This window comes from Miniopterus natalensis, chromosome 17, assembly GCF_054644295.1.
Source record: "Miniopterus natalensis isolate mMinNat1 chromosome 17, mMinNat1.hap1, whole genome shotgun sequence".
In the NCBI taxonomy this organism is placed as follows: domain Eukaryota; kingdom Metazoa; phylum Chordata; class Mammalia; order Chiroptera; family Miniopteridae; genus Miniopterus; species Miniopterus natalensis.
In genome coordinates, this window is record NC_142097.1 from 8339661 (window position 1) to 8355268 (window position 15608).

The window sequence follows — 15608 nt, forward strand, 5'->3', positions numbered from 1 at the left end:
CCCTGTCACCAAAGAATTATCGGGTTTGAAAAGATGAGTGGTGCTGAGGTTGAGAAAACTTGGTCTTGGTAACTGTTATTTTCTTTATACTTTTCATTATCTTTCAAGTTTTCTGAAGTGAACATTTTTACTTTTATAGTAGGCAGATAGAATGAACATTAAGTTAGAGGTGAGGTACTGGTATGGGGGGTGCAGGGGAGGTGAGCCCTGGAGACCCAGGCCTGGGCAGGCCGCCCCTGATCAGGACAGGTGAAGTCTCGTGTATTCTTTTCGGATGATAATGTTGACAACTGAAGTACCATCCAAATAACAAGAATAAATGATGCAGTACATGGAGAGGGCAAACATGCATTTGTGCACAGGCTCCCAGACCCTCAGGTCAGTCGTTACTCTGTGAGCTGGGAAGGGGTTTGGGAGCCTGCACAGCTGGCTGTCCACAAAGGTGCAGGGGCCAGTCATGGAAATGGCATAAGAAGGGTTGGTATTTACCGAGAGTGCTGCCAACAGATGATCCCCAAAGTGTATACAGTTCTCTCCAGCCTGCATGGTATTTACTCACACGATCCCAGGCTGTCGGTTATGATTAATAACAGTTACGACTGAATATCTGAAGAATGCATGAATGAGCAAATGAACACATGGCTAATTGCAGTGCAGGGTGGGGGCGGACAAAGTAGCTTCTTCAACCCCCCCTTTGGGTTTTTTTCCCGCTACTTGGTAGCTGCCTCTCTTTGAACAAGCTCATCCGGAAAATTAGAAGGTTGGGGGTGGCGAGGTGGGGGGCATACCTAATCTTCATGGAAACCAGGAGTGTGTCCCCACTGTGCCTTATTATGGGCAGGACTGATGGCTCCGCGTCCAGCAGGCCCAGGACGCCTGCCGCTCCTTCTCCCAGCCCTGGCAGACCTTCCTGGCTGGGCACAGGCGGTGGTGATCTGGCGCCACCCGGCGGAAGTTTTTTCAAGTCTGCAGCCCTGGGAGGCTGCCTCTGGGTACTGGGCAAATGGGGCCCACCTGATGGGCGAGGCAGGGGAATCAAAGGCTGATCGTCTTGCCAGCCTTTGTAGAAGCACATCCTAGCTTGTCCCCTGCCTGCCTGGGGCTTTGGTGGTGGGGACCCTCTCAGATGCCTTAGCAGGTATGAGGAGGGCAAGGGACCTGCCCATCAGTGCCCAGGCCATTTGTGACCCACTTCCCCATTGTTCTGGGTTTCTTTGAACTTCCCCCCAGGAAGACACAGGAGAGGGGAAAGCGAATGGGACCAAGGGCTTGGAAACGTAAGGGACCCTTTGGAGAATAGAGTTTGAGGTAGAGAACAGGGGAAATACTGAGAGCTCATTAACTTAATCTTCCCCCACCCCCTTCGGTGACACTCGTTCCACTGAGCATGTCCTCTTTGCCGGGCACTGAGCCACAGACAGGTGTAGCTGGCACTGTGGCCGTGAGAGAAATGAGGATTCCGCTTCAGCAGTGATGAGAGCTGGAGAGGGGTGTGCTACGGGGACCTGGCAGGGTGGTGGTGAGTAGCAGTGGGAATGTCAGGGAAAGACTCCTTGAGAAAGATACTTAAGCTAAGACGAAATGAGCACGGGCTTAGGCTGGAAACAGCATTCTAGGTGAAAGGAACAGCACACGCGGATGCCTGGAGGCAGGGAGGAAAAGCGTTGATTTCAGAGGACCCGTGGGGCCGAGTGGGGCTTCGGTTCACTAACTTAGCAGGGGTAGGGGGTGGAATATGGGGCTGGAGCATCTCACCAGGCCTATTGTGAGGAGCTTGGATTTTGTCCTAATAGTACTGGGAGCCATTGAGAGGTTTCATACTGGATCCTGCCTGCCGAGGGGGTGGGACCCGACTGTCCACAGGGCAGGGAGACGGGGTGGAGAAGATGTGCAGAGCGGGGGCTTGTGAGTCCGTTGTGAACGACACCCCCTCCCCGCTGCTGCAGTGTCCCAGCCCCTGCCGTGGGTATTGTCACCGCTCTCCATCAGCCAGTCCTCACCCCACAGCGACAGCAGAGCCGCTCAGCGAGGTTAGGAGGCCAAGCTGGAGAGGGATTTTTAAAAAGGGAAGGAGAAAAACTTCCTAGAATCACAGGCAAAGGAAATTAGAAAGCCAAAAAAACAACTTTTGTTATGGACATTTGCCCACATTTATAGGAGTAAAAGGAATAGTGTAATAAAGGACCACGATCGGTCATTTAACTTCAACAATTATTCAGCCAATCTCGTTTCGTTTACATTCCCAGTCCTTCCCCGTCACCCTACTGGATTATTTTAAAGCAAATTCCTGACACATTGTTTTAACTGTAAACATTTTATAATGCATCCAAAAGGGAAGACATAATCACAATACCATTAGCACATTTAAGAAAACATTATTTCAGTAATAACATTTAATACATATAATCCATATTCAAACTCCCCAAATATCCTCAAAATGATTCTTTAAAAAATTATCTTTATTGTTGAAAGTGTTACAGATGTCCCCCTTTCTGTCCCTATTGCCCCTCCCAGGTTTTCTCCACACTATTATCTGTGTCCATGGGTTATGCATATCGAAATGACTTTTATAGCTGCTTTCCTCTGAAATCCAGGGTCCCTTCAGGTTTCACACATGGATACATTGGTTGCTGTATCTCTTTAGTTTCTCTTTTTAAAACATCTTTGCTGAGATAGAATTTACATGGCATGTAATTACCCATTTTAAGTGTACAACACAGTGGTTTTAGTATAGTCAAAGTTGCGTAATCTTCATCCCAGTCGATTTTAGAACATCTTATCACCCCAAAAAGAATTCCCCTAAGCCTTAGGCAACCACTGATCTGCTTTCTGTCCCTGTAGATTTGCCTATTCTGGACATTTCATATAAACAGGCAACCACTGATCTGCTTTCTGTCCCTGTAGATTTGCCTATTCTGGACATTTCATATAAATGGAGTCATACCATGTGGTCTTTTGTGTCTGGCTTCTTTCATACTGTCTCACTGTCCATTAATGTTGTGACATGTATCAGCCGTCATTCTTTTTTTCATAGCCAAATAGTATTCCATTGCACAGATTTACCGTTTTATATAAATGATCACTTTCGTCTCTTCTAATCTAGACTATCTTTCCTACACATTTGTTCTTTCCTCTTTCTTCACATTGACTTTTTTGGGAAAGAGTCCAGGTCAGGTGTCTTGTAGAAGGACCTGCATTCTTGGTCTGTTTTCTTTTGCTTAGATTCAGGTTCGGCCCTTTTGCCAAGAATACTACCTGGGGCCTGTTGAGTATTTCTCCCGGTGTGTCTGGAACTTACCACCCTTGGGAGGATGCCAAGATTGAGCTCTTACTTAATGTGGCGATGACCAGATTTCTCTTTCACAGCGAACCTTTTGCTTTTTAATTTGTTGGCAATCTGTGGGGTGGTAGGCCGAGACCATGTGCGTATCCTGGTCCCTGGCAGTCTTTTCACTGAGTGCTTCTAGCATCCTGATGATCGTGGCCTGAATCTGTTTTGACATTGGGGTTTGCAAATGGTGATTTTCTAATTCTTTATACATTTTTAATTGACATTTTTCTGTAAAGACTTCTGCCCTCCCCTCCCCCACCACCACTTTTGGAGTTAATCATTCGTAGTCATTTTTCATATTCATGCTTTAATTGTCCAAACTTGGCTTATGGGAGTCCCTTTAAGCTAGCTTCTGTGTCCTTTGGTTATGTCACATCATTTTTTGAACACTTTCTTACCTTCCAGAACAATAAGGTATTTCAGGTTTACCCGGACATTTGGAATTAGCCGCTTCTCAGGGACCCTGGGTTCCTTTTAGTGGTAACAGTATTTAGAAACCAACTTCTAGCTAGTAAAGGTTCTCACTGTGATTGAGGTGTCGCTCCTTCTGGGCCCTTTCAGTGGAGTGCTACAGGGAGTGCACAGCTGAAAATCCACATATAACTTTTGACTCTTCAAAACTCAGCTACAGTCCCTTGGTATCCACAGGGGATTAGTCCCAGGACCCCCAATGGATACCAGAATCCGCACATATGCAAGTCCCTTATATAAAATGCGTGGAGCAAGGCACGCAGCCCACTCTGCGTTGGCGCATTTCCAGCCGCAGATCGGAAGTACTGGTTGAATCTGAGGTTGTGAAACCCGGATATGGAGGGCAGGCTGTATATTTATTGAAAAAAAAAGACAAAAAAAACCCCTTATGTGTCAGTGGACCCGTGCAGTTCAAACCTGTGCTGGTCAAGGGTCAGTTGTGTTTGCTTGGCCAGTGCCTCGCATGAATGAACCTTCGAGAGGGCTCTGCCTCCTTGGAGGGTGGCACCTGGGTGCAGCCATGCAGCCTCTGTCTGCCTTCCTCCAGGTTAGCCCAACTTGGGGAGGTGCCCTGGGGCAGAACTGAAAACTTGAGAGGGTCCAGGGTGGGTGAGCTGGATGAGTTGATGCATTGAAAAGGTTGACAGAGCTGTGCTTGGTTACCTGCATGCTCTTGCCCCAGATCCTGTTAGGGCTGCTAGAGGAGCTGCTGGAAATAGGGAACCTCGGTGCAGTGATGGAACGTAGACCAGGGCGCCGCCCAGGGAGATCCCCGACTGTCAGAGGCGCTAGCCCCCCCCCCGAGGCCTGCTGGATCAGAAGCTCTGGGAGACTCGGCCAGGGCTCGATTTGGGCAGGCTCCTCAGTTAATTCTGATGCACTCTGAAGCTTGAGGACTGTTGATGACAAATGGTGAAACTGAGGCTCAGAGAAGTCACATTACCTGGGAGGATGTGAAGGCGAGTGAGTCCATTTTCTCGTCTGTGACATGGATGATCTGTGAGGTCCTTTTTATCTAGACTGTCCTATTGTATTGGTTTTGTCAGTTGACTTCCGTTACCAGTCATAGTAGGTCTGGGCGGGAGTGAAGGCACCAGGAGACCCAGAGCAGCGACTCAGGCAGGCTCCCTGTGTGGCCCCGTTAGCAGGGGCTCCTGAGGCGGGGCTGACCCCCCATTCCCTCTGCCTGGGGGCAGGGGCTCTCGGGTCCCCGAGGCTTGCTGGAAAAGCCCCTCCACGCCTTTTCTGGGTCTTTAGCTGTAAAATCTGACAGCCACTTCCTTACATTCCACTAGAGAAAGGGGAAGGACTCGCAGGATGGCCCCACGCACGCAGTGCCTTAGGGGCGAGCCTGCCTCCTGGGCCGTGTGTGGCTCAGGACAGGAGTGGACATCACCTGCCCTGCCTGGAGACCCTACTGAATCTCTATGTAACCACGAAGAGTGGGACAGTGAGACCCAGACTTGACCCTTCCCTTTAGGTTCCTAGGCTCATCACCAGCGTGGCGTTTTCAGTTGCCAGCCTTCATTTTCTGTACCAGAACCGTCCTCGGACGGGGGCAGGCTGCTGAGGACCTTGGATTCGGATGGACTTGGGATAGCGGTTTTCTTGCCGGCAATGGGAAGATGTAAAGGGCAGATTAAAGTCTGAATGAAAGCGGAATGAGGCTTTCGGCTGAGAGACGCCTCCTGCTTCGGGGCTGGAGAGGTGCAGGGAGACGGCTGAGCCCCAGCGCTCAGGGCGTGGAAATAGGGTTTGATGTGTCCGATCAGGGTTCAGATTGAGCTGCTCTTCTGAATCCTCCTGCCAGGAGGTGGTGGCCTGCAGTCTGCCTTAACTCTCTGCTTCCCAGCGGATTCTGCAGGTTCAGGCAGCAAGCGGCACAGGGAGCCACTTGCCAGCAGAGGGCAGCTAAGGGGTTAACTCCCAAATCACAGATGGAGAAGGGGAGGCCAGCCCGGTTTGGAGCGGTTCCCCCGAGCCTTCAAGCCTGGCACAGGCGCCCGGAGCAGTGTGGGGTCAGGGGCACTCCCGCCGCCCTCTCCCAGAATATGGTGACTTAGGGGTTAAGAGCAGGCTGAACGTCCTGAACTTGCCAGCACGCGGCCGTATCCCATCCCACCCCCTTCAGGGAACCCACTGAGAAGGAGTGACCGGTATGGAAAACAGCTTTGACGATGCTTCTTGTCTCTCTCTCCAGAACCTGGGGTCCTCGTCACCAGGCAAAAAACAGAGCAAGGAAAACACCATCACGGTAAGTGGCTCCCTCAGCAGCGTGCTCGCTGGGTGGGTGGCAAACTGGGGCTTTCGCCTCAGATGGGCCGTTGCCATGACAACGTGGACAGAGAGTGGAAGTGATGCCCAGCCTGGAACCGGGGAAGTTCCAGAGCTCGGAGGTAGCCAGAGTTCCCCCTGGAGCCCCCCTTCTGTCGACTTCACGCCGCACTTTTCTCTCTGGGGAACAGGTGCGAGGGTGGAGGCTGGAACGAGGCAGAAGCCATTTCCAGGGCGGGCGGAGGGGGATGAGGGGGGTGGACCGTGCTCTGTGGAGGCGCCGTGATGATAAATTACAGCCACGGCAGGGCTGCTTTTGTGCAGGGTAACTTCTGGAAGATGTCAAAGTTAAAAGCAAGAGAGAGAGCCCTAAGAATAGAGTTCCTGGGAGTTCCTGACAAGATGCAAGCAACTCCTGGCTGGAGTGGCCACGCCACCTCCCAGGGCTCCTCCAGCAGCCGGCCGAGCCCTTCCCCAGCCCCCCCACCCGAGAAGGCAGCTCTGTGCCTGGGGAAGGTGGGCTCTGGACGTCAGCGCCCAGACGAGGGGTCCAGGTGCTCCAGCAGCCGAGGACGTGGAGAGTGAAATGTGGTCCTCGCTGTGCCATTTGACAAGCACAGCAGAGCTGGGAGCGGGGAGTCGCTCTGGGGCTCCGTCACACGCAGTTCTGAGCCTTCTGACTGCCCCCACGGAGATGAAGCCAAGAGTGGGTGTCCTCCCTGGGCGTGCAGACTGAAAATCCTGCTTGGGAGGAAGAACGGTGAGGCAAACAGTAACAACAGCGATTGCTGCCACTTTCGCGTGTGTTTATTACGCACCAGCAGTGTTCCAAGCGGCTCATGTAGCTCTGCACTTGCTGTGCGGTGGAGGTGACGGGACCAGTGCCAGATGGTGACTATGAACCTGAGCTCTGGAGCCAGTGTGTCAGTTACAGGCCTGTCTGCTGTGCGGCAGCTTGGGGCCAGTTTCTCTGCATCTTTGTGTCTCAGTGTCCACATCTGTTCAATGGGGAGATGGTGGGTATCTGCGCCTTAGGGATGGTGTGAGGACTGAGTCCGCATGTGGAAAACACTTAACACAAAGCCTGGCACATAGTAAGTGCTCAGTGCACAGTCTTACTCTCATCGCCCTGTTTACAGATGAGGAAACTGAGGAACAGAGCCATACCTCGCCCAAGGCCACACAGCTGGGAACCTTTAGGGTTCCAGACCTGAGCTTTTACCTCCCTGCAACCCATCCCACAGTGGAAGTTGCCTCTGGGAGGGGAGGGAAGGGAAGGGTGGCTGAGCCCAGATGGACGGGGTCAGCAGCAGCTTTCTTGTTACTGGAGCTGTGGGGCAGGGCAGGGCATGTGCAGCCTCCCGAGGGCACAGTCCTCATCTTCGAATTGCCACAGAATGCCGAGAGTACTGGAGCCAGGCAGGAACTCCCAGAAGTTTCTGGAAAGGGGAGAGAGTAGAAGAACGTGGTGGGGGGTTTATTGGAATTGTCGAAGATAGGTGAAAAAGAGAAATGAAAAGCGAAGAGCAGAGTGTGAGGCCTCCCAGAGTTGCCTGAAAGGCCTTTGGTGATGGTGCCCAGGCCAGCAGATGGAGCCCCAGGTCCCTGCTGTGCCTTGTCTTAGAGCCAGCAACTCGGCCTGTCAAAATGGGTGGGGCTTGACCAGGGATCTCCAGGCCAACACACCTTGTCCATCTCTGCCTGGCACCTTCCCTCCTCCTTCCCGCTGACCTAAATCAGCGCTTCTCAAGAGCCAGCCTGCAAAGTGAAGTCGACATCTGAGTCCGCTGCAATACTGTTAAAATGCAGGATCCCTCTGTGGAATCTTAGACTACAGTCCATCTCTTGGGGCCCAGATAGAAAGTTTGCATTGTAAACACCCCCAGGGTTTTAGGTAAACGCTCGAGCCCTGGGGAATATTTGCTAGGGAAACTGAGGATGGGAGGGACTGGCAGAGCCCAGATTTGACCTGGTCTCCTGCCTGCCAGTTCACCCAGGTAGCCCCACCCATCCTCAGGCTGGAGGTGGGCTGAGACCTCTGTGCACTGCCCTTTCCTTTCCATGCAGCACTCACGCTTCTCGGCTCCAGCCCCTTCCTCTGGGTGATGACCCTCCTGAGCTCATGGTCTCCCAAAGAGATGTTGCAGGGCGTGGGGTGGGAGGGACGGCCAGGAGCCTGGGGCACAGCTGACCTCTCTCCAGCGTTTGGGGGTGGGTGGGCAACTTTCCACTCTGTCTGATCCTGCAGAATAGAAATTTGCAGGCCTGAGCAGGGAAAGGTGGCACATCCGGGTGCCAGTCTGGGTCTTGGGGCTGAGGAGTGGGAACTAAGCTTGATTCGGACACTCCAGCTTCCCCACCCACCGGTGGACTGGGTGGAGTTTTGAAAAGCAGATGAATGTGGTGGGGCTGTGGGCCAGGCCAGTGATGAAGGAGGCTTGATCAGAGTGACAGGAGCTGATGGCAGCTCACAGCCCTCAGCACAAACACGATGCGTCAGGATCTAGAGGAGTCCATCAAAATGATAATGAAGCTGCACAGCCACATGCCTCTTGGAAAGAGGAATTCGGGACCTCTGTGGCCTGTTGAGGGCCCTGGAACCTGGTGTGGGAGCTCGTGAGCTAGAGGGGCTCCTTGGGAGTATTTATTTGTTTCCACAGACTCGGCCCTGACTTTTTCCTCTCTTGTGCCCTCATAGATCAGCCTCCCTCCAGAGGAAATTCATGGCCTGCTTGGTTGTGAAATCATCTACTCTTCTGTGCACAGGCAGCTGGCAGGATAGGTGGGCAGGGAGCTGTGGCCTCTCCCCTCCAGCACAGATACCTGCTGGGCTGGGGCCAGGACTGAGGGTGGGGAACAGGGTGTGCTCAGGGCCTCTCCAGTCAGCCCCTTGGGTGGGTCACACCAGGTGCCTTAGTGGCAGCTCTAGCCCCCTCGTGGTCTTGCTTCCCCTGTGCAGGATGGCCTGGCAGGACCTCAGCTGCCCCATGAGCATCCTCACTGTCAGGGAGGAGCTGTTACTCCATTTATCTGAGGGTTGGAGCAAACAGGACTGGTGCCAGAGTGAAGATGCTGCTGGTTGAGGATGGTGATCTTAGGGGGAGGGAAAGAGGAGTGGCTCCTGGAACTTCTCCCAAACAGTACTCGTTGGGAGGCATAAGCCCTTCTCCTGCTCCCTGTCGGAGTTCCCCTTCCACCTTGAGCCTTGCATTGCGTGTGGATACAGCATATCTACACCTCAACATGTTGGGACTGCCTGGCTACAGACCCTGTCTCCACCACTACACACAGACTGTGTGATCTTGAATAAGTTACTCAACCTCTCTGTGCCCAGTCACCTCGTCTGTAAGATGGGGATACCTGCAGTACCTGCCTGACAAGTTGCTGTGAGGATTCAGTGAGGTAATACATGTGAAGTAAATGTTTAGTACAGTAGCTGCCACATTATTAGCTCTTGTCTGAGCAGAAGGTTTCTTGGGATGTCCCTTATGATAGGCGGGTAGAAAGTGGGATTGAGGCTCTTGCTGTGCCCAGGCCTTGGGAGGGGGACAGGCTCTGTCCCAGAGGTGCAGAGGTTGTGTTAACCACATGGAAAATGTCACCCATGAGGGGGTGGGAATTCACACATGGAGGTTTCTGTGGAGAAAGGCCTCTCCCAGCTTCCTTTCCCTCTCTGGGCTTTGGAGCCCTGCTGTATAGAGCCCATGATCAGCCTGTTTCCAGCCCTTCTGATTCAGGGACGTGTGAGCCTTGACTGAGGCCTGAGGTCATGGAAGCTCAGGGCAGTGGTAAGGCTGGTGGCCCAGGAACCCAACTCCAGACCCTGCTCTGCCACGTTTTAGCTGCGTGATAGTGGGCCAGGGACTTCATCTCTCAGTGCCTGTTTCCTCATCTGTGCGTGAGCTTGCACTAGGTCATTGCAAATGAACATTTTAGTTCTAAATGCTCAGGACATCAGCATACCCCACAGCTCTCACCACCCCCTCCACTGTCACAGCCCTCCTCTCCCCAGATGGACTCTCCCCCCACTATACTAGGGGTTCTGAACCTCAACACTATTGACATTTCAGGTGGGATAACTTTGTTAGGGGGTGGCAAAAGGGGCAAAGTCACCCTGTGTATTGTAGGATGTTTACTGGAATCCCTGGCCTCTACCCACCAGGTATGGTCACCATGGTCTCCAGATTGCTAGATATCCCCAGGGCAGGTAGGGGGGCAAAGTCACCCCAATAGACAGTCACCGAGTTAACTTCATGATAGCATGTAGTCTGCCTGCGAAGTCTGTCCCACATTTTTCTGCTTCTCCACTTTACTGCGTTGCTCCGATGCCACCATCACGCCCACTGGTCACTGGGAAGCCTCCCCGGTAGGTGACTGAGGTCAGCTGCGTTCTCCCTGCAGTGCATCCAGCCAGTTGCCCACCCTGAGAGCAACCCAGTCACGTCACTCCCTGGCCAGATGCTTCCGTGGCCCCCACGCCAGCAAGGTCCCCTCTGGCCTCAGTATTGTCTGCTCCCTGACTGTGATCCCCGGCCACAGAGCGGCACATTCACCATCTACGCGGTGCACCCTCAGACTCCAGGGCCCTTTTCCTTCCTGCCACACTCTTCACCTTCCACCCCCCCTCTGCCTCGACCCCACTCTATTACCTAAGTATCACTCCCTCTGAGATTCCTCCCCTTCGCATAGCCCCAGCACCCCATGCTTACCCCAGGGGGTAGATTTTCCCCAAAGTACTGCAATTACTTATTGTATTCCCTCCCCATGAGGCTGTAAAACTGCTGAGGGCAGAGACTATACCTCCTGTTTCTAGCCTCCAGTGATTGCACCAGGAAACACTTTGTGAGCACCCACCAGGTGCCTGTGCTGTGCCAGGTACTCGGGACACAGCAGGAAACGGTGGTCTTCCCCCCTTCATGGAGCAGACATTCTGGCAGGGAAGATATATGCAGAATAAACAGTCAGGAGAATATATAAATATCAATGTACGTATACAAGGTGCCAGGAAGATCTAGCTTAGATCTAGCTCGGTGGACACCAAGTAGCCATTCAGCGTGGCAAGTGGACGAGCAGGTGTCCACTGAACAGCAAGCATCGTGGTTGAGGGCCTGAGCTCTGCTGTCGATCCCCTGCATTCAAATACTTCGGTGATCCTTCCTTTCCTCGTATAAAACGAGGCCAGTCTTACCCAGCTCGTGGGGTTGTTGAGAAGATGAAGTGAGAAAACCTGCAGAGCTCTTGGCAGGGCGCCTGAGTAAGGGCCCCCCAGGAATTCCAGTCATCACAATTGCCTCCTGGAGGCAGCGAGTGCAGTTCTGGGGATGCCCTCCGGGGGGTGCAGGGCTCTATGAGGATTCAGAGAAATCCCCGTGGGAGAGCTGGGAGTGAGAAATCCCCAAACCATAATTGACAGAGGTGGGAACAGCGTGCCCCTCCCCCCCACCAGCCAGTCCATCCAAGGACCAGTGTCCTCACATAGTGGCAGAAGCCACAAGAGGGATGAGGCCTTATTCCGTTCCCCAGCCCAGCTCGTTCCCTTCGGTGGCTGCTACAGGGCCATGCGAGGGACCCCTCACCTTCCAGATCCCTCGCCTGGCACTTGAGAAGATGTTTATGCCGCTCCAAGTGCTTTCAACCTCTTAGTTCCGTGATTCTTAGTACTCAACCTAATGTCAGCTAATTTATCATTAAATTTGGTTGACATTTTCATGGACTCCACTATTAAGTAAAATGAAGATGGACTGTGGTCACCATCATTTGTTGAAATGAATAGCTGGAACGTGAAATGAGGACTGTGTGAAACTTCGGAATCCATCCCTTGTTGACATAATTGCTACTAGAGAGACCCCTGCTGCAGGGGGTCATCAGAGCCCCAAAGAAAGCACCTCTGGACACACCTTGGTGTTAAACCCGAAAAGAGGCGTTGGGGACTGTTAGCAGTCCCTGGGCATTGAGAGGCTAGACCTGCCCCAAGCAAGCTGTGCAGGCAGTGACACCTTGGGTCACGGTGGATGCAGGAGGGGGCTCTCTTTCTTTTGGACTCCCATGCTCTCCTCCCAGGACTGCAAGCAAAGCCTGGCAGCCAGCCTGGGGAAGGGGCATGTAGATTTACGTCCAGCTGCCTTCGGGCCCCTGAAATAGGTCATGGCTGGCGGCCCATGGGCTTGGCTCAGCTGGCAGAGGAATTGGTTTGCTTACATTGTTGTTGACCTTGTTATTATTAGCCTTGAATTAATTGGCCAACATTTCAAAATTGAGACATTTCACATAAAATTCCCGATTTTAAGCTTCTCTCGAGTCATCACATAACCTGACATCGGGCTCCTCGTTCTGGCTCGATGACCGTTGGTGGAGTTGAGAGCAGTCGGCCCTCAGATGGGTCTCCGTAGACCCCACCCCTTCCCGAAACGGAGGCTCGCCTCCCCCCACCCGAGCTGCAGTTTCTGTGACACGGGCACCTCACTCGTTGTGTGAGCTGCCTGGCATTGGAGTTTGCCGCCTCTGGTCAAAACCTCTGAGGTTTTCTGCATTGCTCTTACTTGACCGTGTGGTGGCTCCCACTTCAGCAGGTGCTGGGGCTGCACTGAGGGGTCAAACGCAGACGGGGCTCAGGCTGCAGCTTAGGCTGCGGGCTCCGCAGCTCCTACAAAGAACATAAATTAGCCGGTTCCATGGGAGAGGACAGGGCTTGAAGCAGCGTTGGCAGGAGCAGTGGCAAAGCCACTCCTGCCAAGCAGGGAGGGCCGGGCTCCGGGAGCACGCTCAGGGGTCTGGGCCATCCCAGCGGCTCCTGCTCGCACTCTCCACGCAGGACCTGGGCTAGTATTTCAACCTCTCTTTGTTCATCGAATACATTTTATGAGATAAAATTCACAAGGTAACTTTTCACCCCTGACCTTCAGCCACATATTCCTTTTCCTGGGAGCAAATGGAGTTATCAGCCACAGAAGTATTCTATATGTAATAACCAAATGTGTATGTAACCCCCCCTTTTTTTACGCAAATGGTGGCATACAGTAAATATTCTTCTACACCTGCTCCCTTCCCTCCCCCCACAGCCTGTCCTGACACGCCTTCCTTATCAGGCCAGTTCCCTAGCTGCCCGTCTGTCTCCTGCTTTGTTTAATGGTTCCCCTGCTGATGGCCAGTGGACTCGTGTCCAGCCTTTTGCTACCACAGACAGTGCTGGGTGAAACACCGTGTCCGGGTGTTAGTGCACACCTGTGCAAACGCGCCTGTAGGATAGAATCTTCGACTCACTGGGTCGAAGATTCTGGATGTTTGCAGTTTGGATAGACACTGTTAGTCTGCCCTCCAGAGAGTTTCTACGGAAGGCAGCCCCTCTCGGGTGGGTGTGAGTACTGGCTTCCCACGCGAAATGTTGACCGCTGGATCATCTCAGATCCTAGTGTGCACTCTATGAAGCTGACCCTAAACGGAGGCCTCTGCAGGGCTGTGTTCTGGGAGCAGAGCCTTCCCAGCTTCTCCCAACCCTCCAGCTGAGTCATTTCTCTCCTGTCCTGTGCCCTGCAGATAAACTGTGTGACGTTCCCTCACCCAGACACGATGCCGGAGCAGCAGCTGCTGAAACCAACGGAGTGGAGCTATTGCGACTATTTCTGGGTAAGTGGTGCCTCAGTTTCCCCCACACTGTGGCCCCCAAGACCAAGAGCAGACACCCAGGAAGGCCATGAAGGGCCTCGAGCTCACACTTAAAGGGCTGGCCATAGATTCAGCACCTGAGGCAGAAAGTTAAGACCCTTTTGGAGTCCAGATCGTTCCGTAAATCTCAGAGAACTGGTAGGGTTTTCATTCGTGGCAGCACGGAAACCCTGGGCAGGTAAGCCAGAGGGTTACTGTCCTTGCTGCTCGGTGAAGGCAGGAGACTGGAGTCGACTTCAGTAAAGGAATCTGGCCTCCAGGCCTGCTTTGTCACGCTTGTAGGTGACCTGGGACAAGTGTTTCACCCCTGGGGCCCCCCTGTTTCCTTCGAAGTCAGGAGGAGGCTGGCCTCAAGGATCTGTGGAGAGCTCCAGCTTTAACAATTCCGTGTTCCAGAATCTCTGCATAGCATTAAATGGGTACAGAGTTTCCATTTGCAAGATGAAAAAAGTTTTGGAGAAGGACGGTGGTGCTGGTTGTACAACAGTGTGAATGGGCTCAGTGCCACTGAGCTGTGCCCTTAAAAATGGTCACAGTGGTAAATTTTATGTTATGTGTGTTTCTCCACAAGTAAATGTCTCTTCACAAATGCACAGTCCAGCTCCTCAGAAACTGGCAGTAAGCCCTGGGCATTTGCATTTTAAAGTCAGCAATGACTTTCAAAGTGAGATCGCCTCATTCTGGAATCAGATAGTGATGATAGTTGCTCAACCTTGTAAATATATTAAAAACCATTGAATTGTACACATAAAAATAAAAACTTTGGCAAAAACCCGGAGGAACAAGAAATAAAATAAAAACACTTTTTTACCACCATGCAGAATGGATCATCTGCCTCTTTTTAGATTTGCTCACCAAGTATAAGACAAAAGTGTTTTTTATTTCTGCCAAATCTCTTGTGCTTTAGAAGATACTCAGTGGTTCCTGTTGTCCCGTGGAAGGGACAGCTCCTATTGGCCCAGCTATGTCTTCCAGATCTTCTGAGATCTGTGTGGAGGCAGCAGACTTTATAACAGTGGCTCTGGCTTTGGCATCAGAAAGACCTGCTGGGTGAGCTCAGAGGCGAGGGTGAGCAGGGGTGGGAGCGTGCGGGACTTCACAGGCCCTGCAAGCACCTCGGCTTTTATTGTTTGTGGTAGGAAGATGCTGGAAGGTTATAAGCAGGAATGTGATGTGATCTGATTTACATGTGCCAGGCAGGGAGGACTGTGAACCGGTGGAGGTGCCCCTAAGCAGGTGGGCACAGGATACCATGAAGGGGTTGTGGAGATGGAGAAAAGGAGCTGGGGTTGGAGGCCTCACCCCTAAAGAAGGAAACAGCGTTCCGGGGGAGAGTAGCCCGAGCCCCGAAATGGGCCCCCAGGGAGCTCGGGGTCAGCATGTAAGGTATCGTGTGGAGGTGTCGGGGAGTGGGTGACCCTGCTGCTGTTCAGCAGCATCTAAGAGCTCAACACTCGTGAGTTCTCACCTTCATTCGGCTCTCCTGGGACTGATACGCGCTCTGGGGTTTATCTCCTTGACCATCAGGGCCTTTTCTGCCAATAGAAATCTCTCTGCTGACACGGTCATAAAAGCCCATTTCTCAGGCTGTTTTGTCCCGGGTGGCCGAGTCGCTCAGCATATTCATCCTATGTGAGGGGATATTGAGGCTCAGTATTTGGGATAATTTTTCTTTTTCTTTATCAAAATGTAGCATTTATATGATGAAATGCACAAATCCTAAATGTTCTTGGAGAAACTTTTAAATGGCCAGAGCAGCCCCACTGTGACATGGTGCAGGCTGGTGGTGGTGATCTCCCTGTCACGAGAGGGACTATAGTGTGGCTCAGCAGGCCTTGGGTCAGGGCAGCCAAGGGAAGGATCCCACATG

The 15608-nt window shown here is 52.5% G+C and overlaps 1 protein-coding gene across 1 annotated transcript in view; it reads left to right on the forward strand.

Annotated features, from left to right (window-relative positions):
- The window catches only part of GAS7 (growth arrest specific 7), a 199578-nt gene that overhangs the window by 161521 nt on the left and 22449 nt on the right, over nt 1–15608 (forward strand). Inside the window, exons 5-6 of the mRNA XM_016222496.2 lie at nt 6003–6056; nt 13610–13699. Of these exons, the coding sequence (XP_016077982.1) occupies nt 6003–6056; nt 13610–13699 (144 nt within the window). The remainder of the gene's footprint in view (nt 1–6002; nt 6057–13609; nt 13700–15608) is intronic.